The sequence below is a fragment of the Dioscorea cayenensis genome, chromosome 11 (assembly GCF_009730915.1).
Source record: "Dioscorea cayenensis subsp. rotundata cultivar TDr96_F1 chromosome 11, TDr96_F1_v2_PseudoChromosome.rev07_lg8_w22 25.fasta, whole genome shotgun sequence".
In the NCBI taxonomy this organism is placed as follows: Eukaryota; Viridiplantae; Streptophyta; class Magnoliopsida; order Dioscoreales; family Dioscoreaceae; genus Dioscorea; species Dioscorea cayenensis.
The window spans coordinates 22,035,481-22,058,493 of NC_052481.1; the positions used below are offsets into that span (position 1 = coordinate 22,035,481).

The 23,013-nt window shown below is 34.2% G+C and overlaps 3 protein-coding genes across 3 annotated transcripts; all 3 read right to left on the reverse strand.

Annotated features, from left to right (window-relative positions):
* Positions 1-1,362: 1,362 nt before the first annotated feature.
* Positions 1,363-3,058, reverse strand: LOC120272525 (malonyl-coenzyme A:anthocyanin 3-O-glucoside-6''-O-malonyltransferase-like). Its single transcript, XM_039279362.1, has one exon. It carries the CDS (start codon positions 2,902-2,904, stop codon positions 1,486-1,488), a length of 1,419 nt encoding a protein of 472 aa, XP_039135296.1. The 5' UTR covers positions 2,905-3,058; the 3' UTR covers positions 1,363-1,485.
* A 5,523-nt stretch (positions 3,059-8,581) lies between these two features.
* Positions 8,582-10,301, reverse strand: LOC120271478 (phenolic glucoside malonyltransferase 1-like). The gene has a single exon (XM_039278160.1). It carries the CDS (start codon positions 10,134-10,136, stop codon positions 8,760-8,762), a length of 1,377 nt encoding a protein of 458 aa, XP_039134094.1. The 5' UTR covers positions 10,137-10,301; the 3' UTR covers positions 8,582-8,759.
* A 10,388-nt stretch (positions 10,302-20,689) lies between these two features.
* LOC120272450 (malonyl-coenzyme A:anthocyanin 3-O-glucoside-6''-O-malonyltransferase-like) lies at positions 20,690-22,386 on the reverse strand. Its single transcript, XM_039279275.1, has one exon. It carries the CDS (start codon positions 22,277-22,279, stop codon positions 20,930-20,932), a length of 1,350 nt encoding a protein of 449 aa, XP_039135209.1. The 5' UTR covers positions 22,280-22,386; the 3' UTR covers positions 20,690-20,929.
* Between the last annotated feature and the right edge of the window lie 627 nt (positions 22,387-23,013).

A 23,013-nucleotide genomic window follows, 5' to 3' on the forward strand; every position in this document is an offset into this window, starting at 1 on the left:
GTAGGGATTGACATTACATTTTATGTTTATGAACATGGGAATTTCCTAGAGCATGGATAACAGAAATTTACTGTGGTGACACTGAGGCTGGTCACCAGATTCACCACCATGCTAAAAAAATTTATTAATATAAAATGTCACGTTATGGAAGGTTGTGTCATGAGATAATATTCCTGATCATAATTAAGGAAAAACAGAGAAGAGGTTGGAGTTAATCATGGGTTGGTTTGTTTGTTGTGAGTTCATGGCAATCACTATAATAATCATTATATTTATATACATGAACCATGATGACTAGTTGTGAAAGGAAGTTGTGAAGGGAATTTAATGAGTTCATAAAGAGGTTGTGATGGCCATGGACAATTAGAAATACTCCACCAATTTAATTTAAACTTGAGAATTATTCTCTTTGTTTTCGTACCAACCAAACTTAAAAATTTTTTTAACTAATAACTTTTAACTTTTGATTTATTGATACTGGGTGCACATTTATATATAATGTTTGTATCTTATAAAAAAAATGATTTAAATCTCAATTTCATACTGAGTCAAAACATATATTTATTAAGGTAATAATAAAAAATAAGTGATAAACAAAAAAAGTATTGTATGACCTTTGAAGTTCAATTTTAAGTTTTTTAATGAAATAATCACCTATGCAAAGAGGTAGATATCAATATGTTAAGAATATGTTAAGAATATGTTAAGAAAGTGATTGGTCTTGTCTATAACGCAGAAAGAAAAAATATTCTTTCTGTTTCTCAAATTAAATGAAGTAATAGAAACAAATGAACCAACTTTAATTAGAAGCAAAAGACTAAGAACATTCAACAAGTAAAATATTTAAGTTTACTAATGAAGGAAGCTAACCATCTGCCATTTGTCTTCACTTTTATTGTTATTACGTCTATGGTGGAAATTTCAATAATAAAAGACACAATTCATGACAATTTCTGCATGATGTGTGAAATAAAATAATAAGAGTTATGCTAACCTAGCTTGCTCTTTCAGGTCAAACTCAATCCAAAAAAACACCATAGAGAACTCAGTCAATTCAATGATAAAATACTAAAAAAAAACTTTTTTTTTATTTAATATACTTTTTTTTTTATGTATTCATAAAATTTAGATTTTGACTCATACTTAATATATCATTCTTTTTCCATATTTGAAGAGCGAGTATGTTAATTAATCTTATTCCCTTCTTTATTTTAAGACCAAGAGTTCAAATTAATGCTACTGTGATTTATCCATAATTTTAAAAAATATATATATTTGGATTAAAAAAAAAATTATTGCGATCAATCACTCATAACATAAAAGAAATTTTATTATTATTAAAAAAAACATAGACATGAAACTAGGACTTCAACCTTCCACCATTAAATACCAATTGCCCCAAATACTATCCTGTCACAAAGGTGGAAAGTTTTATTATTCTTGGAAAGAAATCAAACATAAAACAAATAAAATCATTCAGCATCATCAAGGAATGAGAAACTTAAGACCAGAAGTAAAACAAGCCTGAAATGCATCAATCTCATGCTTAGGAAAAGCCAAACCAAACTCAAGGCCACCTTCTTCTTTCCCACTCTCAGCAATGGACATAGCTCCAGTTTCTTTAATGGTGGTCACCTCCACTTTCACAGGTTTTCCCCATCCAAAATCAACTTCATAAACCCTAAACCTTGGAGAACCAGCAATGGACAATGGCCTCTTATCAACCAACTCAATAAACATTCTTGGCAACAACTCCACATTTTTAAGCACACCAACTTCTCTAACCCAATATTCAATGGCTTTACCAAGTGATTCAATAGTTTTCAAAACTCCATCAATATTATCATCACCAACAACATCACTCACCTTCACTTCTGCCAAGCAGAAGCCGAGGCAGTTGCCGAAGTACCCGGCAGGGATGGACGGAGTTAAACGAGGTCTAGCATCGACAGAAAACCCCAAATGAGCCTTTCTCTCCTCCGGCCAACTTCTAGACCGGATCAAACAAGTCCAAATATAAGCACATGCAACTACAAACCTAGTACAATGGAATGGAACAACTGCTTTGCCATCTTTCTCATATCTAGCCATGATCATGCTTTTCAGTTTCTCAATATATACACCCTTCAGAGTGAACGTAGAGAAAAACACATCATCTGGAGATTGAGGATTGGAAGAGTATTCATCAGGTGAACCAGTGAATGATCTGATAAGTTTTAGATTCAATTCATGCAAGTTGTTTGGATCAACAACCATGCTTCTGACAAACAGTGGAGGAGTAGCAAGGACTGTGAAGGAAGAACTGGAAAAACAAGTAGAAGCCCAAGAGTGGATGAAGTTCATGGTGCTGGTGCCATCGCCGGTGACGTGGTTGATGGAAATGGCTAAACAGATACCTTGGTTAGGGAATATGTTCACTTGAATGGCCATCAGAGGAGTGCTAGTAGGGGATGTTGCACCATTGGAGATGGTTAAGCTTGGAATCAGTGGCCGGAGATTGGCGAAGCTTCTTGGTTGGTCACCGGAAAGTTCATGGAAGTTGGCTTGAGTCTCTGTTAGGATTAGGGAGATTGAATCACCATCAGAGTAGTTTATCTCGTAGTGATCATCAGGTGATGAAGATGAAGGTCTTAGATGGCCGGCCAAAGGGAAGAAGTGTTGGAGAGTGAGGGAGAGAGAGGATTTGAAGATGGGGAGATGGTCGGAGATGAAGTGGGAGGTGGAGAAAGGGAATTTGAAGAAGAAGAGACGTTCAACGGTGCTGTTGAGAAGCCAGAAAATGTCAAAGAAAGTGAGAGGGATGGAGGTGTCAGGGACTGAGCCCTTGGGAGGGGAAACCCTAAAGTGCTCTAGGGTTTTGAGTGAATGCAGTGATGGTGGTGTTGGTGATGAGGTTGTTTCCATTGATGAAGGGAAAGAAGCTTTGAGAGTTCTTTGCTTGTTTCTATGGAGGAGAAGAGGATTAGGATGAGGAGGTGGTGATGAAAGCACTAGTTATTATTTGATTTCCTTTTTTATATTTTTTCTTCATTATTTTAGATGCATGGCTCATATATTAACTTTGGTCTTTGTCTATGATTGATGTGTTTTTGTATAAATTTATACATTCTTCTCAATGTGCATCACATCCAAATTATGCCGCAGAAGGAGATGCTCCCAATATGGTAAATCAAAAAATATATTTCTCTTTTTCCACAAATTTGCTTCTTGTGATTCATCTTCTTCCTTGTCCATGACACTATCTTCTTGAAAATTGGATTCTTGCCTCTGTCTTTTCTTTGAGCTACTAGAAGCCTTTGATTTTCTTAGCCTTTGTTTTATACGTTTCCCATAGCTATATTGCACATCATTTAACATCAACAAGATGTCTGACCCACTTGTAGATAAAGGAGCCTCATGTAGCTCTAAGGTACCATCAAATAGATGTTTTTGGAGCCTATATGGATGATCTTTTGCTAACCACCGCCGATGTCCCATATAACAAAACTTTTGTCCATTGGATAGCCATCTCGACGCTGTTTCTGCAGCACAACAAGGGCAAGCATACTTTCCCTTCGTGCTCCAACCAGATAAAATTGCATAAGCGGGGAAATCATTTATTGTCCACATTAGAGCAGCTCGCAAATTGAAGTTCTGTTTCCTTGATGCATCATATGTCTGAACACCAACCCATAGTTGCTTCAGCTCCTTGATTAGAGGTTGCAAGTAGATGTCAATGTCATTTCCGGGACCATTAACTCCAGGGATAATCATGGATAAGAGGAAAGAAGATTGCTTCATCCCTTTCCACGGTGGCAAATTATAAGGGATCAACACCACCGGCCATGTACTATAAGAAGTACTCAGTAACTTGAATGGATTAAAACCATCAGAGGAAAGTCCGAGCCTAATATTTCGAGGATCAGAAGCAGAGTCTGGATATCTCGTGTCAAACGTTTTCCATGCTTCAGCGTCAACAGGATGCCTCAAACACCCATCTTCTGTACGACCATCAACATGCCAAGTCATATCCCCAGAAGTCCTCGACGACATGAATATTCTTTGTAATCTTGGGATGATGAAAAAATAACGCAAAACCTTCGCTGGTCTTTTGTGGACCATTTCATCATCATCATTGGAAGAATGGTTAGAATCAGTGGACAACCATCGAGAAGTGCCGCAAATAAGACAAGCTTGTTGATTTTCTTTATCACTCAAATAGAGCATACAATCCTAAGTCTTTGATGACCTTCTTAGATTCACGACTATTTGTATGAATGGCAGCGGCTGGGAAATATTCTTTCAAAAACTCAATTAGGTAATCGAGCGATTTTCCAGTCATCCCACACATGCATTTTAGGTGGAAGAGACGAATGCAAAAATACAACCTGGAATGCTTCGATCCATCATAAAGTTTCTCATTCATATCTTCAAGTAACTTGTAGAACTTTGCTGCTTCCGTAGGAGGTTCTTCCTCACCTGTCCCATCCTGGACTTCGGCTTCATCATTGACAACATCTCCAATATTAGGTTCAATGCCCCCATGAACATCATGACGGATGTTAAAAGCATCACGTAACAATTCTCCCATGGCACCATGGCTACTATGAAAGGTTGAAGTAGGTTGAGTGGTGCTTGGAGGCATTGTGATTATGTTATCCAAATTAGATGTTGAAGAAGGAACAAGCTCCCCATGGAAGAACCAACAAGTGTAACCCCGTAGGATTCCATCACACATTAAATGTTCTTCCACTACTTCTCGCGTGTGCCAATGAACATTCGCACACTTTACACAAGGACAAACAATCATGTTGTCTTCACTTGACTTATCAAATGCGAAATCAAGAAATGACTCCACTCCTTTTGCATACTCGTTAGACAATCTTGACTTATGCATCCAACTCTTATCCATCATCTGCTTTACCATCAATGAAGTTAATATAGTGCTTACAATTGTAATGTGCAAAACCAATCAAGTGTCTTATCTTGAGAAATTATAGCCATCAAACCATGATGCCATCACAATCATATGAAATATTTCACAAGTATTTGATCTTATATATTTTTCATACCTCCAATTGTTCATGTGCAAAATGAGATATGTATATAAGCTTGCATCAATGAATCTAATCAATGAGCTCAGGTGTTTCTCATTGATATAAGTTGGTAACTTATAATGTGTTTCATATGTTTATTAATGGAGACCATTTAATAATCATGGTGATGATTATGTTTAAAGTTCCTCTTACTAGCTAGCGTAAAGAAAAAAATGCTTTTCTTTGTTTATTCTTTTGAGGTAACCTTTCATTTATTTTCTACAAAGTTGTCTTCAAGGCTATAGCATCTTCATGAACAAATGAGAAAGTGACCTTATATGAAAAATCAAGGAAATTAATTATCAATTTGACTAGGTAGAAGTAAACTATATATATATATATATATATAGTTGTGAGTGCACTTGTAGTTGAAATAGAACTATATATATTATTAAATGATAAAACATATGCATTCTTATTCCATCCAAGTAATTATTTTAGTGAAAATATGTCAAACTTAATTTTTATTAGATTTCTGTTCAAAGGTATTCTGTTCTAGTTGAGTATGTCTAAGTTCAAATGAATAACGTCGAGGGTTTGTTCTCCAATTTTCTCTTCTTTGTAGTCTCTAGTTTAAACATGCATCATTTTTTAACCCGCTGGTTTGGCAGCCAATGCCAAATCTATACCCAAACTAGCTTGGGTTTCACTAATGCTGCACCTTTGTTACAAATAACAAATGTGTAAATTGCCTGTTGGAATTTTTACTAATCAAATCTTGATATGCATACTTATTCATTCTGTTACAATACCACAATTATCAACATCTCAAATAAACAATCAAATAGAAGATTGAACAGGATGCTTCATGTCATAAACCACTGGTTGTTTTCTGTTCTTCCTAAGCTTTCTCTGAATTGGCTTAAGTTTAGCTTGGTTCCAACTAAGCTCCAAATCAGATTCAATTCATATTTCCTAGTTGGAGCTCTAAACTCTGAAATGAACAAGAACAATCAATAAATCAATGCATGAGTTCTTCCATGTGTATGTGAATTTTCAATTGCTTTAAGCTGAAGATGTCCATGTAGTTCATTTAGTTTTCTTCTAACTAGATTATGTTGTGGAACTAAATATCGGTGACATTTAATAGTACTTTCATCCTTTTTTTTTGGGTGAAATGAACAAGAGTATATTGTAACAAATAATGGTCCAATTATTCCAAAATAACTCTCTTTATTGAGATCCATTATATATTTTTTCACAGGTGAATGTCACAGCAAATCACCGGATCATCTACGGCGCAGACTTGGCAGCCTTCCTCCAGACATTTGCAAAGATCATTGAGATACAATAATCATTTCATCAAACTACAATAATCTATTGGAGAAGGAATCTGTAAACCATTCAAAAACACTAAAGAGACCAAAATTTTCAACAAACCCCAGATCAAAACAAGCAAGATAAATGTCCAAATTCAACATCTCCATGCAAACATGATTTCAAGTAAGCTGAATAGAATTTCACCATCCAAATCAATCAAAAAAGAAAAAGAAAAAAACAAATATGTAGATAAAATCCTAAAAGAGGAACGACAATGAAGCAAAGGATGAGAAAAGGGTGACGGAAGTACCACCAGTGATCGATGCTCGGGAGCCACAATGAATTGGAGATGATGGTGATTGGGCACTGGAGAGGAGAGGGGAGCAGCTTCCAGGAGAGCCTCTGTGCGGCGGCTGTGGCCGAAGATGAATTGGAGATGATGGTGATTGAGCCCTAAAAAGCATGCGTTAAAGAAATCACAGCAGATTAAGATTAAAACACAAACCAAAAAGGCAAACAAATTGGCAACCTGAAGGGGAAAACTCCGTCGAAAGAAGGTAGGCTGGAGCTTCGAGAAGTTGGATCTTGGAGAAGTTGCTCAACCAGTAATTGGAGGTGTGCGACGGCGTTGAATAGCAGCGAGATCGAGGGAAAAGGTGGAGATTGGAGAAGGATTTGGGATTGAAACTAAGGAAACCCTGCGAAAGAAGGTAGGATGGAGCTTTTCTCTGATGGAGAAGAGAACCTGCGCGCAGACAAGGGCTGAATATGGGGAGAGAAATAATAAATATTACCGGCGTTTTAGCCAAAAACGCCACCAAATCAAGGCATTTACCCGGCGTTTAAAAGGAAACCCTGCGAAAAATAACAACTTCCCGGCGTTTTACAACTACAAACGCTGCTCTAACAAAAACTTTCTCGGCGTTTGTTATCAACACGCCGCAAAGTTCCACTCTTCCATACTAGAAGTTGCTTTAGTGCCGTTTTAAAATGCAAACGCCGTATATATACCGATAAAAAACCCATAATGGTGTAATATTGCCGGCGTTTTTAATACAAACGCCGGCATATAAATAGGAACTAGTCCCGGCGTTTTACTCAAACAATGCCGCTAAATTAAAACATTTCCCGGCATATTCCCGGCATTTTGGAGAAAACCCCGTTGATGTTTGGAAATTCTTCGCGCCATCCTTTTCCGATAGCGCGCTTGCACTTTGCCGGCGTTTATATCATCAACGCCGCTACAGAAAACCCAATGCTGGCGTTTTCATAGTAAAACGCCGCCAATGTCCAATTACTTAATCCAAGAAGGCGCATTCGTGGCATTTCACAGTGAAAACGCCGTAGATGTTCCGGCGTTTTAATAAAACGACCGGCATTAAAATGCCGCTAAAACAATACAATGTTGTAGTGAAAGTGTTAATGTTTTACTTAAAAGAAAAAAATAGGTTCATATCTTTATCATATTGTTGAGATTGCCTAATTATAGAATATTTCATTATATTCATATAATTAGGCCAACATACATTATATATATATATATATATATATATATATATTGTTTATATCAATGGTGCTTTAGATACACGGCAAAAAGATATATTGGTATTATTCAAAAAAAAAAAAGATATATCGGTTTGTATAATGGTCAACTCAATGCTTGATAAATTATTTGTTTTTTTTATTGAATGTTAATAGTCCATATATGTTGGATTATACATAAGGAACAAATTTGGAAAGACATGAAAAAGAAATCCTTGCATTAATCACCAAAACCATAAAAATGAAAACTTATCCCTCATCAATATTTTATCTTATAATATAAATAAAAAAAATAAAAGGAGAGACGCATTGGTTGAAAAAATTATTATATAATACTATATATAATGTGTTATATTAAAATATTAAATATATATCGCCCAATATTCATCTTTTACATAAAAATTAATTAAATTTCACAATAAAATTTCAAATTTTTTAAAATATGAACTTGATAAGATTCCAGACCTCAATATTTAATGATTCGAACCTTAATATTTGAATTGAGAGCATAATTAATTAAAATGCTAAGTTGCTAAATATTGTGTTATATAAATAGTCTGTAACTTATTATTATTATTTTTTAAAATAAAATAAATAAATTATAAATTTATTAGAGAGAAAAGGAATTACAAGGCCACAAGCAAGTCCAAAGCAAACAAGCAACAAAGACGAAAAGAACAAAAATCACATTTTACTATTTTCACTACAGCATTAAGTTTGGGATTTTCTCTGCTATTTAATTGAATTAAAAAAAAAGTCATCAAAGGTGACATTGAAATTGGAATTACATATTTTTATTTTAATAATATATTACTTTGGACCATGTCAAAATTCAATGTAAACACATGAACTCCATCACCATCCATTACATCACCAACCACCTTAAAGAAGCTGAAGACCAGCAGTAAAACAAGTCTGAAACGCATCAATCTCATGCTTAGGAAAAGCCAAACCAAACTCAATACCTCCTCCTCCTCCTCCTCCTCCTCCGCCGCCAATCTCGGCCATGGACATAGCTCCAGTTTCTTTAATGGTGGTCACCTCCACCTTCACAGGCTTCCCCCACCCAAAATCAATCTCATAAACCCCCAACTTCGGCGAGCCGGCGATCGACAACGGCCTCTCACTAGACAAAGCCATAAGCTTTCTCGGCCATTCCTCAGCTTCTCTTAAAACTCCATGTTTCATAAGCTCATCAATGGCTTTTCCAATAGCCTCAGCAGCCACATGAACTCCATCACCATCCATTACATCACCAACCTTAACTTCTGTGAAACAGCAGCCAAGATAGTTACCGAAATACGATGGCGGGATCGCCGGAGTCACCCGAGGTCTCGCATCCACGGCGAACACAAAATGAGCAGTTCTCTCACTTGGCCACTTTCTAGACCTAATCAAACACGTCCACATATAAGCACATGCAACCACAAACGTAGAACAATGGAATGGTGCTGCAAAGCCTGATCCATATTTGCTCATGATTGAGTCTTTGATCTTCTTGATATCTTCTTTGTTTAAAGAAAAGGTGGCGCAAACCAGTTCGTCGTCCGGCGAGTCAACGTTGGCTGAGAACACTTTGAGTTTGGCTTCCATGAGTCTAATGGCTTCAAGATTGACGGAGTAGAGCTTTTCGCTGTCGGAGATGATGTTGCGGTGAAGTAATGGTGGAGTGAATTTGGGAACTCCGGCGAGGTTTGTGGCAGCCCATGACTTGACGAAGTTGATGAAGCCAGTACCGTCTGAGACGACGTGCTTGATGGAGACCCCTAAGCAAAGGCCACCATGGTTGGGGAAACCAGTGAGTTGCAAGGCCATCAAAGAAGTGGATTCTTTGGTTAAGCTTGGGATTAATGGATGGAGTTTCTTGAAGTCTTTGGGTTGGTGGCCGGAGAGTTCTTGGAAGTCTCCGGTTGACTCGGAGAGTATAAGAGAGACTGAGTCGCCGTCGGTGTAGTGAATCTCGTAGTGATCTGGAGATGAAGAGGATGGCCTGACATGGCCGCATAAGGGAAAGAAATGTTGGAGAGTGAGGGAAAGAGAGGATTTGAAGGTGGGGAGGTGGTGGGAGATGAAGTGGGAAGTGGAGAAGGATGGGAGTTTGAAGAAGAAGAGACGTTGGACGGCGCCGTAGGTGAGCCAGAGGATATCGAAGGAGTTGAGAGGGATTGAGGTGTCAGGGACTGAGCCTTTGGGAGGTGAAACCGTAGAATTCTCTAAGGTTTTGATCGGATGGAGTGGTGGTGATGAGGGTGTTTGCATGGCTGTGTTGTGATGAAAGTTGGAAATGTGTATTGGTTGTGTGAAGGAAGAAGCAGAAGAGAAAGGAACAAGAGGTTGATTTGGAGTCTTGGGCTGTTTTTCGTTCAGGAAACTGATGAGGATTTGTGTGGTGGTGCATGAATGGCAGTATGGCAGACTGGCAGTTATTAATTGTTATGGACTGTTTTTGCGGTCCGTGGAATCCATAAATATAAAAGAATTTTTTTAAAAAAAATTGATAGAATCACATGCCTAATGGCCTAGTGGTACTCGGTCCCTAAAAATTTCATGGAGATCGCGTGTTTGAGTCTTGCTCCACGCGATTTTTTATGCTTGGATGGGGTTGTTGTGGCCTAGTGGGGGACCGGACTGTGAAAGTGATGGGCAGTTACCACCATCATCAAAATTATTCATTTGGTTTTTATTTAAATTTTTATATTAAAAAAAACTCACTTTAATGCTTTTCTTAAAGTAGTAACCCAAGTTTTAGAACTTGCTTGGATGAAGTGAGGGATAAACTGATACAGTAATGAAAAGGGTGGGAGAAGAAGGGATGAATCTAAAGTAAGGATTTTTACTATTTCGTGTTTGGTTTGAAAGTAAAAAAAAAAAAAATAAAGTTATTTAGTATTATTACAAAAATATCTTTATATTTATTTTAATATAAATACAAAAAATATAGATATCTGGATTATTTTTATTTATGATTTTGCACAACTAATCCAAATTTTTGGTTTGATCTTTTGTCATTCCAACATAAAATTCATCAAAATAAAAAAAAATAAAAACACAAATGTAATAAAAAAATACTGTTCCACAGGCAATTATAATAAATAATAATAAAATAAATCGAGTAAAATAATTTCTATAAAATCATCAAAATACTTTGGTGGCTGCACTTTCATCCTTGTTTGTTTCTGTTTTGTCATTTTTTTTTCTTTTTTTAGTCTGATTGTTTCTTTGTTTGTTGTATTTTTTTTAAAATAAATGGGTGATTCATCCAATTTTTTTTTTTTTACTGACGAGTAATGTACAGGTATTAAATAGTACTTTTATATCAATTTAGTTAATTGAAAAAATAAATATTAATGATTTTGAGATCCCAATATTTATGGAGCATGGCAAAAAGTCCAAGACATCTTGGCCCTTGGTTCCCGGACAAAAAAAATACTTAGAAGTTATGGTGTCTGTTGGGTCTTGTTGGAGAGGTCCTCTGTCCGCATGGGCTGTGGCTTACAGACTTCTTTTTTTATTTAAATGATGTAAAACTTCATTTTTACCTCTTCCTTTAAAGAGCTAAAAAATAGTCGTTTAAATATATATATATATATATATATATATTTATATATAAAGCCCTGAGCTTCAATTATTTTTGGTTTTGTTGCATATATATTTTAAAAAATATATAGTTAAAAAGAGATCAAACACATGTAGTATAAAAGCATAACATCAAGCGCACCTATTAGTAATGAAACAAGAAGCATTACAACATCAAAAGGAAAAAAAGCTAAAACAAAGACCATCTTTAAAATGACATAGCATAGGTATGGGACGTCCCTCTGAAGATGTAATCTATGACAAGCTTTTTCAAGTATCACTTGTACTAAGGTTAGACAAAGGTTCTCCAGGATCACTCACATTCCATGGCCTCTGAGGACACAATTTGTTGCTTATAATTGGACTTTTAATCTATAGAAATAGAGATACTAGAAATTTCAAATAATTGAAAGTTAAGTGAGATGTTAAAGTAATAAAGTCCAACACTCACAGTGCTGTCTTAATATTTAGTTTTGGTTATCTTGTAGCTAGATTTAATTTATTTATCCTCTTTCAATTCTCTGATCACATGAAGCAAGTTGCAGAACTGCATCTTGTTGAAATGTTTGTCCTTGATATAAATAATTCACTTCCCAAGAATTTGCAACAGAGATAGCAACCCAACTAAGATCAGTAATTTTTTTTTTTAATGTAAATGATTTATACATGTTTGGTGAACACTTTCAAACAAATTAGATAGCATGAAATTTTCTTCTCAAAACACATAAAAAACTATTTAAATGAATGACTTTGCATTTTGCAATTGAGGTAGAATGTTTCTCCTCCAAAGGTTGGGTACAAGAGGCATCCATCCCTTTGAGCTTCTTTGATCTTTTACAAGTTCTCCGACTCAACTTCTCATTTCATTGATCACTTTCTTTCAACCTTGAAGGCCTCCCTCTCCTTCACCCTCCAGCACTTGCTCCTTCTTTTTTTTTGGAAAATGAGCGGGATGAACTCACTAGAGACCCCAGGGACATGCACAAGCCTCGGTGGAACAAGTGGGGATGAGGCCGAGCTCACATAGGCGCTGGAACCACTCGTACACAACCACTATTTACAACTCCCAGAAATGTACCCTCAGCCGAGAATCAAACTCTCACCACAGTGAGAGCTCTATCGGTGACCCATGTACCAATAGACCCGCAGACCGTTGGCAGCACTTGCTCCTTCTTAGCATGCAGCCCAAGTTCAAAGCAACAACCATTCCAAGAACAAGTTTGAGTATGAATTTTCTTGCCTCATAGTTTCTCTCATGTGTCTTTTCTGTTTTTTTAATGTCTAATGGATTTGTTCTTAGTATCTGCTCTCCTGTTTTATTTGTCTGCACTATTTCTCTAATTTCCTCTTTCTATACTTTGCCTATATGTATTGTTTACCTAATTTGATTTCTCTACATTTTGTCTATACCGCTTGTTTTTATTTTAATAAAATTATGATTTATTTATTATCTAAATAAAAGAAAGCATTACTAAATCCATTTTAACTACATTAAAAATTGGCTTTGATATATTTTTCAACCACTAAGAAAATAGCGTTTAAGCATCTTCATCCCCTTAATTACCATTTGAATACAAAATCTATTATCTTTTCTTCGTATGAAAAAAATTTAATAGAAATAAAATATGATAATTTATTTATTTATCTAACTTTTTAAATAAGTAAAAAAAATTTTAAAATAGTGACAAACGCCTAACTCTATGGCCATATGAAATATTTATTTTGGTGCTACTAACTACTTCAACCAAGTGGTTTTAGTAATATAAATTATTTTTAATAAATAAATTAGAAATACGCATACATATTCAATAAATATGAAATAAATTTCCGGCAAAATATAGAATCTAATGGCATTTTTGAAATGTCAACTTCACTATTATTTGGAGAAATATTATAAGAATGATTAAAAATATGATATTTTTTGAATTTTACATTCATGATTAATAATACACATAATATAGTCCGCAATATTATCTATAATATCTCATGTTTTATTTAATAAAATTTAAAATATACCTTTTAAAAGTATAAATATTATTACCAAAAATAACTGATAATACAAAAATAATTAATTTTAAATTTAGAAATCCAAATACCCCGAGTGAAAGTAATTTAAGAAAAAATATTAAATAATTTACACATAAAAATAACATTTCCAATACCTTAACATCTGATTTTTACTCTTTCATTAGTAAATATAAAATTTCCAATACCCCACATCTCATTCTTACTGTTAAAGACAAAAGTATCTTGGTAACTAGTCATTTTATAGCCCTTAAAATACATAAAAACAAAATTTATATATTATTTAAATGACAAAATAATAATAATAATAATAATAATAATAATAATAATAATAATGTCCAGATCCCACCAAATCACACTACTCTCATGCGGGCCACCAGCTCCCTTCAGTACCTGTTGGCACATGAGACATGGTCGACATGGACGTAGGAATGGGGGTGGGGTGGGGCGGGGCAGGGACAGGGCAGGGCGGGGAATGGGATCCCCGTCCCCATCCCCGCCTTCACGGGCGGGGATTCCCTGCTAGAAATTCTCAGGGAAAAATCCTCCCCATCACTCCCATGGGGATCCCCGCCACCAAAACATTAATATAAAAAAATTTTTCTATAAATAACTATAATATTTCTAATCGATTTTATACTATACTATACGCTTAAAAGATGCTTATATACTAATTGAAAATAAAAAATATAATGTATGATGAAAAAAATAAAAAAATTCTCAACCAAAAGTTTTTACAACATACACATCATATATAAAAATAAAAAAATTCACACAAAATATTTCTCCTAATAAAGTCATAATATAATGTTTGATGAAACAACAACATTAAAAGTACAAATAACATAAAGTTTAAAAACTAAATTAAAAATTACAAATCCATTAAATAAAATTCATAATGCAAAAACTAAGACAATAATTTCATGCTCCATCAATTTGTTTCTTCTTTCTCCAAGTCATTTATATTGAAAAATCCAATTCCACTACTCACTAAAGCATCTTGACATGATAACTCCTCCTTCAATAATAAACAAAATTGTAAATATATAATAAGATTATAAATAATATCAAGATTAAAGATAAAAATTTTTATAAAAAATCATATTTACCTCATCATTCTCATCCTCCTCTTCATCAAATGTAGAACAAATAGCTTGAATTGTTGACCATAAACAAGGATCTTCAAAAATAAAGAAATACATAATAATAACTAAAAATATATAAATTTAAAAGAAATACCATATATGTTTTAATGAAATATATAAATTTAAATAGTTAATAAGTTGTATGAAATAATTGTGAGTTCCATAATAATAACTAAAAATATTAATAAATAAATATTTATTGATTATATATATATATATAATATTATGTTAATGTTGAAATAATTTTTAATAAATATATTTAAAATATATAATATATTTTTTTGGGGAATCCCCGCGGGGCACGGGAACCCGTGCCCCACGGGGAGCGGGGCGGGGATCCTTGTGGGGCGGGGAGACCATTCCCCGCCCCGCCCTCATCCCCGCTAGGCGGGGAAAAAAATTTTTTTCCCCGCTCCCGCCCATGGGATGTTCGGGGAATCCCGCCCGTCGAGGCGGGGCCCCATGGGAACGGGGATTCCCCGCCCCACCCCCATTCCTACATGGACGTGGGGTTATTAACTTATTATTATTATTTTATTTTAGGATATATATAGTATTGAAAAGTATGAATAACTTATTGTTATTTTAGGATATATATAGTATTTTATTTTAGGATATATAGTATTGAAAAGTATGAATAATGTCCAGATTAACGGGATTTTTGGATGCCAAGAGTGGAGTGGTAGTTAGGGGGTATTAGATGCAATCCCTTATTTGGGTGTACATCATTGGGAGTGAGGGGGATTGTGGAGGGAGTGAGACTCACCCATGTGAGTGAGTCTCAATCACCATGCTTTTGGGTGGATTGCCCAATCCTGGATATAGAAAAGACATATATGCCCCTAAGTTATCTTATTATTATTTTCAATGTTATTACAAATATTTATTTTGATAATTAATTAGTTAAATTTTTTTGAATGTGTTACACAAATATAATTAAAAATATCTCATTATAGTTAATACCATTAATTAGCTAATTACTAGCTAATTAATAATATTAATATTTAAATATAATACTTATAACAAAATTATAGTATTATAAAATTAAATAGTTATTTTTTATAATTAATTAGTTTATTTTTTTTAATGTGTTACATGAATATAATTAAAAATATCTCATTATAGTTAATATCATTAATAACTAGCTAATTAATAATATTAATATTTAAATATAATACTTATAACAAAATTATAGTATTATTAATTTAAGTAGTTATTATTTATAATTAATTAGTTAGATTTTTTCAATATTTTAAAAATTATAATTAAAAATAATTCAGTATATTTAACATCATTAATTAATATCTAATTAATGATATTAACATCTTATCCCAAAAATTAGATTGAAATTATAGTATACTAAAATTAAATATTTATTTTTCATAATTTAAAAATATATATATTTAAAAATAACTCATTATTATATATACAATATCATTTATATGGATGAGGGTCATAATTGTCATTTTATCATATTCACTTTCTTTACTTTTCACATTCCCAATAAATTACACTCTCCAAACCTTACCAACCAAACACATTCTTTATTCTCACTCCTCCTCCATTACCACTCATGTCACTCCTAATCTACTCCTCCCCTAATCCATTTTTGGCATCCAAACACCCCGTTAATCTATTGATACTGAGTCTCGGCAATTCTTAACTCATGTATAGTGATCATAGATGATCATAGATGAGTAGATATGGTAATTTTAGATTTGTACCATATGATTTGTTTATATTCATTAATTTATTTATGAACGTTCTCTCCCAACCATTGGATTGAAATCTAATCTATTAAATGTATTACAATAAAAAGTGAGATAAACAGTAATATTTATAAATAGTGTTATACAATAAAAAAAATTTTAATCAATTTTTTTTTTTCTATAACACACCGAACCACCTTTTCACAAATTGGGTACAATATAGCTACACTGTAGATGTCATTATTTGTGTCGTTTTTGGTTCAATTTTTTTTTTCTTTCTCTACTATTCTATCTCTACTACACTGTAGACACAACGCTTATATATATATATATATATATATATATATATATATATAATTTAGTTCAATTTTAATATTTTAACTATGATCAAAATTAAAATTTACATCGACATTATATACTATTATACTTTAGAAGCAGATCGAGGTAACTTTTACTATGATAAGCGAAGTATGACGATGCAGAGAAACAAAACAAAAGGATGAATAATTAATATTCGGTAATAATTTAAGTATGCTTGATCATACATTATTGGTTTTACTAGCCAAGGTGGTGACAATTTTTTTTATTTTTATTATTTACTTATTTATTTTAATTAGCATATAGGCTGTTTAATATAACCTTCATGTCTTTCACACCATTATTAGTTAGATAATATAATTTTCATGTCTTTTCCTCCATAATTAGAATCCTATTACATTTGAAAATAAGCTAAACATTTAAATTATTATAAGATATAATAATACATAATTTCAAATAGAATTTACATTGGATTTTGCTATTTTCAGTTTTAGTAAAATTTGATGTAAAGGGAAGTAAATTTATTGGAACGCTAGCGATTTATGAAAATTAAGTGTTTTATATTTATTTGTGATTATGTCTTACTCTCTCCATTGAATTATTTTTAAAATCAATTTTTTATTTAAATTAAATAAATTATGGAAAAATTTCATTCGAAATACAGGAGGAAATCAAACTCACAAAAATAATGGCTTTAAATTTGACTCTTTTTCTCTCGAATTTGTTCATATCAAACTAATTGCATTTTCAAGTATTTTTTTCATATTTTATGATTCAAAAGAAAATATATAAAAATGAGTCATTAGGTTTAACTTTTCTTCGATGTCCAGGCTATAACTATGAAAAAAAGGAATTACATGAAAAGATATTTAGAAAAATATGAATTTACATATTGATTTCTAAACTATTGGCCAATTGAAAAACTAATTAATTTTTTTTAAGCCTCAAACAAAATATATTTGAGTGACATTTATCATGTATATATGGACATATAGGTTGTATAATATAATCTTCATGTCTTTCCCTCAATAATTTGAATCCTAATTAATTTGGAAAAAAAAAAATCTAAACAACAATAATAATAATAATAATATAAAACCAAAACCATGGGCTACCTACCAAAACCATGGGCTACCTAGAGGTAACCCATGGTTTTGGTTTTGGTTTTATATTATTATTATTATTATTATTATTATTATTATTATTATTAGATCAAACCAAACTCACTATGTAGTTCTCATGACCAAAGGACTGGGGTATTTTAAATCTGTTTAATTTTAACCAAGCTCTTTTCGGAAAATAATACTGGAAATTTTTTATTGAACAATTTGGAGTGGTGCGGAGGTGGTACAATTTAATTATGGGGTATCTAGGTGGAATCTGTTCCCTAGATATTCGGGCATGATCTCTACTTTTGGAAAGGGGTGTCCAACTGCCTGTCGGCCCTTAGAAGGTGTGTCGCTCACAGTGTTAGCTCGGGGACGGAGACACTCTTTTGGAAAGATCGATGGTTGAATGGGCGGGCGCCGATGCTTATTTGGCTGGAGGAATTCAGAGGGTCTCTAAACCCTAATAATTCTATCTGTGACCTTGAGTATCTATGTTCTGAGGAGTCTTTCGCTGAGCATGAGGATGTCGTTTCTTTTAGAAATCGATCGAAAGTGCCGGGAAAGAACTTTAGGGATAAAAAATGGTTGCGGCTTACTGGAAATGATGCATTTATGGTCAAATCATTTTATGGCTTCTTAAATGATGGTGGTTTACTTTGTCAGGTGGCGCAATTCTTTTGGCGCAACTTGTGTCCAAAGAAAATTACTATTTTCAACTGGCTCGCTTGGAATAATAAAATTCTTACGTTGACAAACCTTGAAACTAGAAGATGTAATCGGCTTCCCACCGCTACTTGTGTCATGTGTCACTCGGCAATTGAGACTGCAGATCACCTTTTTTTTTAATGCACTTTTGCTAAACAGGTGTGGGAGTACTTTGTTCGGCTTCTTCATCTCCCGGAGGTGCTAAATTCTATGCATGAAATTTGGGGAGTCTGGAGAGAGGTTGTGAGACCTAGGTGGAAGATAGTGGGGGAGCTTGTTGAAAAAGCGATTGTGTGGAGCATTTGACTAGCTAGGAATGATTGCATTTTTAATACGAATTGCATGTCTGCTTACGCTCTTATGTTAAAAGTTGATCACCTGCTTTTATCCTAGTTCTCTTCAGTGGATGCTGGAGCTAGTGAGAAGCTAGAGGAGGCCTCATCAGCTGTTCGTCGCAGCCTGGAGTTCTTAGGCCCGCGATTGGAGGAATCAGGAAGTACTTTGCCTTCTGAGGCGACGTAGGAGCAGACCTCATGTTAGCTGGTGTTGTGGCTCGGGGAGGTTAAGGAGTCTTCCTTACCGTCCTTGTTTGTTTTGGGGTTCTTTCTGGGCTGTTTGGTTTGGTTTTGTTTTGTGTTATTTTCTTCATTGTCCTCCGAGTTGGTGTTGTTTTTTGTTTCAACTTCTTGTAGTATGTTCTTTTTTGTTGTGTGTTGCCAGTGCTGTCGTCTCACACTTCTGTGTTTTGATGTGCTGGTTTCTTCTCTATTTTAATTAAAGTGGTTTATTAACTTTTTTTTTTTAAAAAAACCAAACTCACTAAAATAATGGTTTAGAGTTTGATTCTCCTGCGCTCGAACTTGTTATTCATATCCATAGTAAATGCATCTTCGAGAATTTTTTTCTCACGTTCCATGATCCAATAAAAGATATACAAACAGAAACAATAAGGTTAAATGTTTCTTTGTTGTGAAAGTAATACTTATGAAAAAGATCGATCTAGACATTAATTTCTTGACTATTGCCAAATTAAGAACTTAACTATTTTTTTAAATCACAAATTAAATATTATGTAGTTCAAATTTTGGAACTTCATCCCATATAATTAGTTTTCTATTTAATGACGTTCTTTTGGTGATTTTCTCCCGGTGGATGGAACAAACTATATATAATTTTTTTCATCCAGTTTTGTTATGTACTCTCTTTTTATTTTTATTTATTTTCCTAGCCAATAAATATTATTTATTTATTTAATATATATACATATATAAAGTGAAAATTATCATCTATGTGGAATAATAGATAAGCCACATGATGATGCATTTATGATCTATGCTGTGATTATATTTCATTAATCTAATAATTCGACACATTGGATCTGGTTTTGTATTTTAGCTAGATTTTTTTTTTCTTTTCTTTTCTTTTGAACCATGCGGATCACATTCAAGAAATAGACTGTGGCACTTTAAATAATTCTCATCCGTGAACAAATAAAAACACATCTCCAAAATTATTGGTGTTTGCATTATTCAACAAACTGCCAATATTTGTACAAGTGGGCAAAAGCATCCCATGAAACACTACTACTTTAAATAAATAAATAAATAAAAACTTTAAAGAGAGAAAATTACAAAATGATGTAAAACAACAAAGTTATTTACCCATTTTTTACACCTCACATATATAATTTTTTTAATTGTTACTCTTCAATCAAATATTGAAAAAAAAAAAAAAAATCAAACCTGTAATTTTTTATTCGATAATTAAATATTTTACTGTTTTATTTTTACATTAGTGACAAACAACAAAATTATTCAATTATTTTTCCAAAATATATTATTTTTATTATAGAAAATAAATAAATAAAATTTCATATGATAATATAAATTTATCTCCTCAAAGCTTTGTTTGTCCTTCAAATATTTTTCACCAAATTATCACTTGTGGTTGGTGCTTTCCTCATGTACTTTTTTAATATACTTCGTTGATTTATTAGTTTATTTATTTAATATATATATATATTAAAAAATTGATAAATCACTAATTAATTGCAAAATGGAACATCTAAATACAAAGAACAAAAAGAAAATAACAAAACAAGAAGAGACTAAAACAATATATATACGTATGTCAAGAATCAAGATCAATATAAGAATGTGGCCTCCCAAAAAGCCACACCTTGGGTATTCCATAAATATATAAAAATGACATTAAAAAAACAGAAGTGAATAATAAAACATATTATTCATTTATTTAACCCACTGTGCCACCTCCAAGCAAACAACATACATATCCATTAGGCATTACATCAACACATACTAAATTCTTCAAAAACAGAAATTAATAACAACAGCAACAATAAACAAACCCCAAACATTTATTACACACATAAACAAAGCATTGAAATTATTATAAACCGAATTAAAATTTTTAAAAAAAAAAGAAAAAAAAAAAGAAGAAAATCATCAAACCATCAAAGCCTTAAGAGCATCATTAAAACAAACCTCAAAAGCATCAATTTGCTCCTTCGGAAAAGAGACTCCAAACTCAAGTCCACCACCACCTTCGCCGTCCTCAGCCATGGCCATCGTCTCAACTCCTTTAATGGTGGTCACCTCCACCTTCACCGGTTTCCCCCACCCAAAGTCCACATCATAAACCCTAAACCTCGTCGATCCGGCGATCCACATCCCCTGGTTCGCCACCACCTCACCGAGCGTCTGCGGCATCGTCTCACCACCATTAAAAACCCCATCTTTAAGCTCATCAATGGCTTTGCCAATCGCCGCCGCAGCAGCTCCAACTCCGGTGACCTCATCGACAATGTCACCAACCTTAGCTTTCGTCGTCTTGAAAGCGAGGCAGCCGCCGAAGAACCCCGCCGGAAGTGGAGGCGAGAGGCGTGGCCGGGCATCAAGGGGGAAGCCAAAGTAGGCCATCTTCTCCTCCGGCCATCCTTTGGACCGGACCAAACACGCCCACATGAAAGCACATGAGACGACGTACGTTGATAAATGGAATGGAGCTTTCCCTTCTGGATATCCAGCCATTATCGCCCCCTTTAGCTTCTCCAAATGCTCCTTTTTTAATCTAAAAGTGGCCAAAAACTCTTCTTTTTTTGTTGCGCCGGCGCCGGCGTTCTTGTACATCTCTTTCATATATAAAGCGGTTTGGAGATAGATGGAGTAGAGGTTGTAAGGGTCACCGATGTTGGAACGGTCGAAGGATGGAGGGGATGAGAAGGAGACTTCGCCGGCGCCGGAAAGGCAGGTGGTAGCCCATGAACGGATGAAGTTGGTGGAGTTTGTGCCGTCGGAGGCGACCTTACTGACGACGATGCCGAAACAAAGGCCTTGGTTTGGGAATAGAGTGACTTGCAAAGCCATTAGAGGTTCTGATTCGTGAGCCAAGGTTGGGATTAAAGGTTGGAGCTTTGAGAAGTCACGAGCTTGGTCGCCGGCGAAGTCTTGGAAATCTCCGGTGGATTCGGAGATGGTGAGAGAGACGGAGTCGCCGTCGGTGTAGTAGAGCTCGTAGACGTCTGGGGAGGAAGGGGATTGACGGACATGGCCGGCGAAAGGGAAGAAGTGCTGGAGAGTGAGTGAAAGAGAGGATTTGAAGGTCGGAAGATGGTCGGAGATGAAGTGGGAGGTTGGGTGAGGGAACTTGTAGAAGAAGAGACGCTCGACTACGCCGCCGCCGAGGAAGAAGATGTCGGTGAAGAGGAGAGGGATGGAGGTTTCTGGGACGGAGGACTTGGGAGGGGAGATGAAGCATTGTTCAAGGGTGGTGAGTGATGGGGACGACGACGCCATTGATGATTGTGGAGCTTGAGAGCTTGAGATGAAATGGAGAAGAAGAAGAAGAAGAAGAGTGATGATGAAGCTGAGGGTTTGGTTTTGGTTATATAACCCTGGAAAGATCTGAAATTATTTAGGTAGAATACTGTAAATGTTTTTTCGACTTAGATCACTCTCCTCTTTTAGTTCTTTACTTGAAAATGCTTCAAACTAATTGTTTTGTTTTTGAAAATTAATTCACGTAATCTCTTTACATTTAAAAATAACCCAACTAGCCTTTCTAATACAGGACTAATTTAATTATTTTCAAAGGTAAAAAAAAAATTAAATAAACTCATTTTTAAGAGTATAAAAATTAATTTAAAATATTTTTGAGTAGAGGGATTAAAAAAATAGAGTGACCTATTTGGGGAGATCATAATTGCAAATATTATATCAATTATTTATGCATGACTTTTGTGGAGTTTTTTTGTCATTTTATATATAAAAAATATTTGTCTTTATGTTTGTGTATGTCAGTATGTGTTGGAAAAGCTTGTTTTATTATTTATTAAAGAGAGTTTTGTGTGGTGGTGAAAATTGTGGTTCACATGGGATTCTTGATGAGTTGTGTTTGTTTGTGTAGGCAGTGGTGGGATGGTGTTGGATGGAAAGAATGATGAGCATGGAATTTAATGCTTTAGATTATTAATAATTATTTGTGCATTGATGGAATTTGAGGGTTGAGATTATTAATTATTGAATGTGCA

Coding starts and splice junctions, on each gene's coding strand:
- LOC120272450 (XM_039279275.1), bottom strand. CDS start 22,279: ATGGCGTCGTCGTCCCCATCACTCACCACCCTTGAACAATGCTTCATC.
- LOC120271478 (XM_039278160.1), bottom strand. CDS start 10,136: ATGCAAACACCCTCATCACCACCACTCCATCCGATCAAAACCTTAGAG.
- LOC120272525 (XM_039279362.1), bottom strand. CDS start 2,904: ATGGAAACAACCTCATCACCAACACCACCATCACTGCATTCACTCAAA.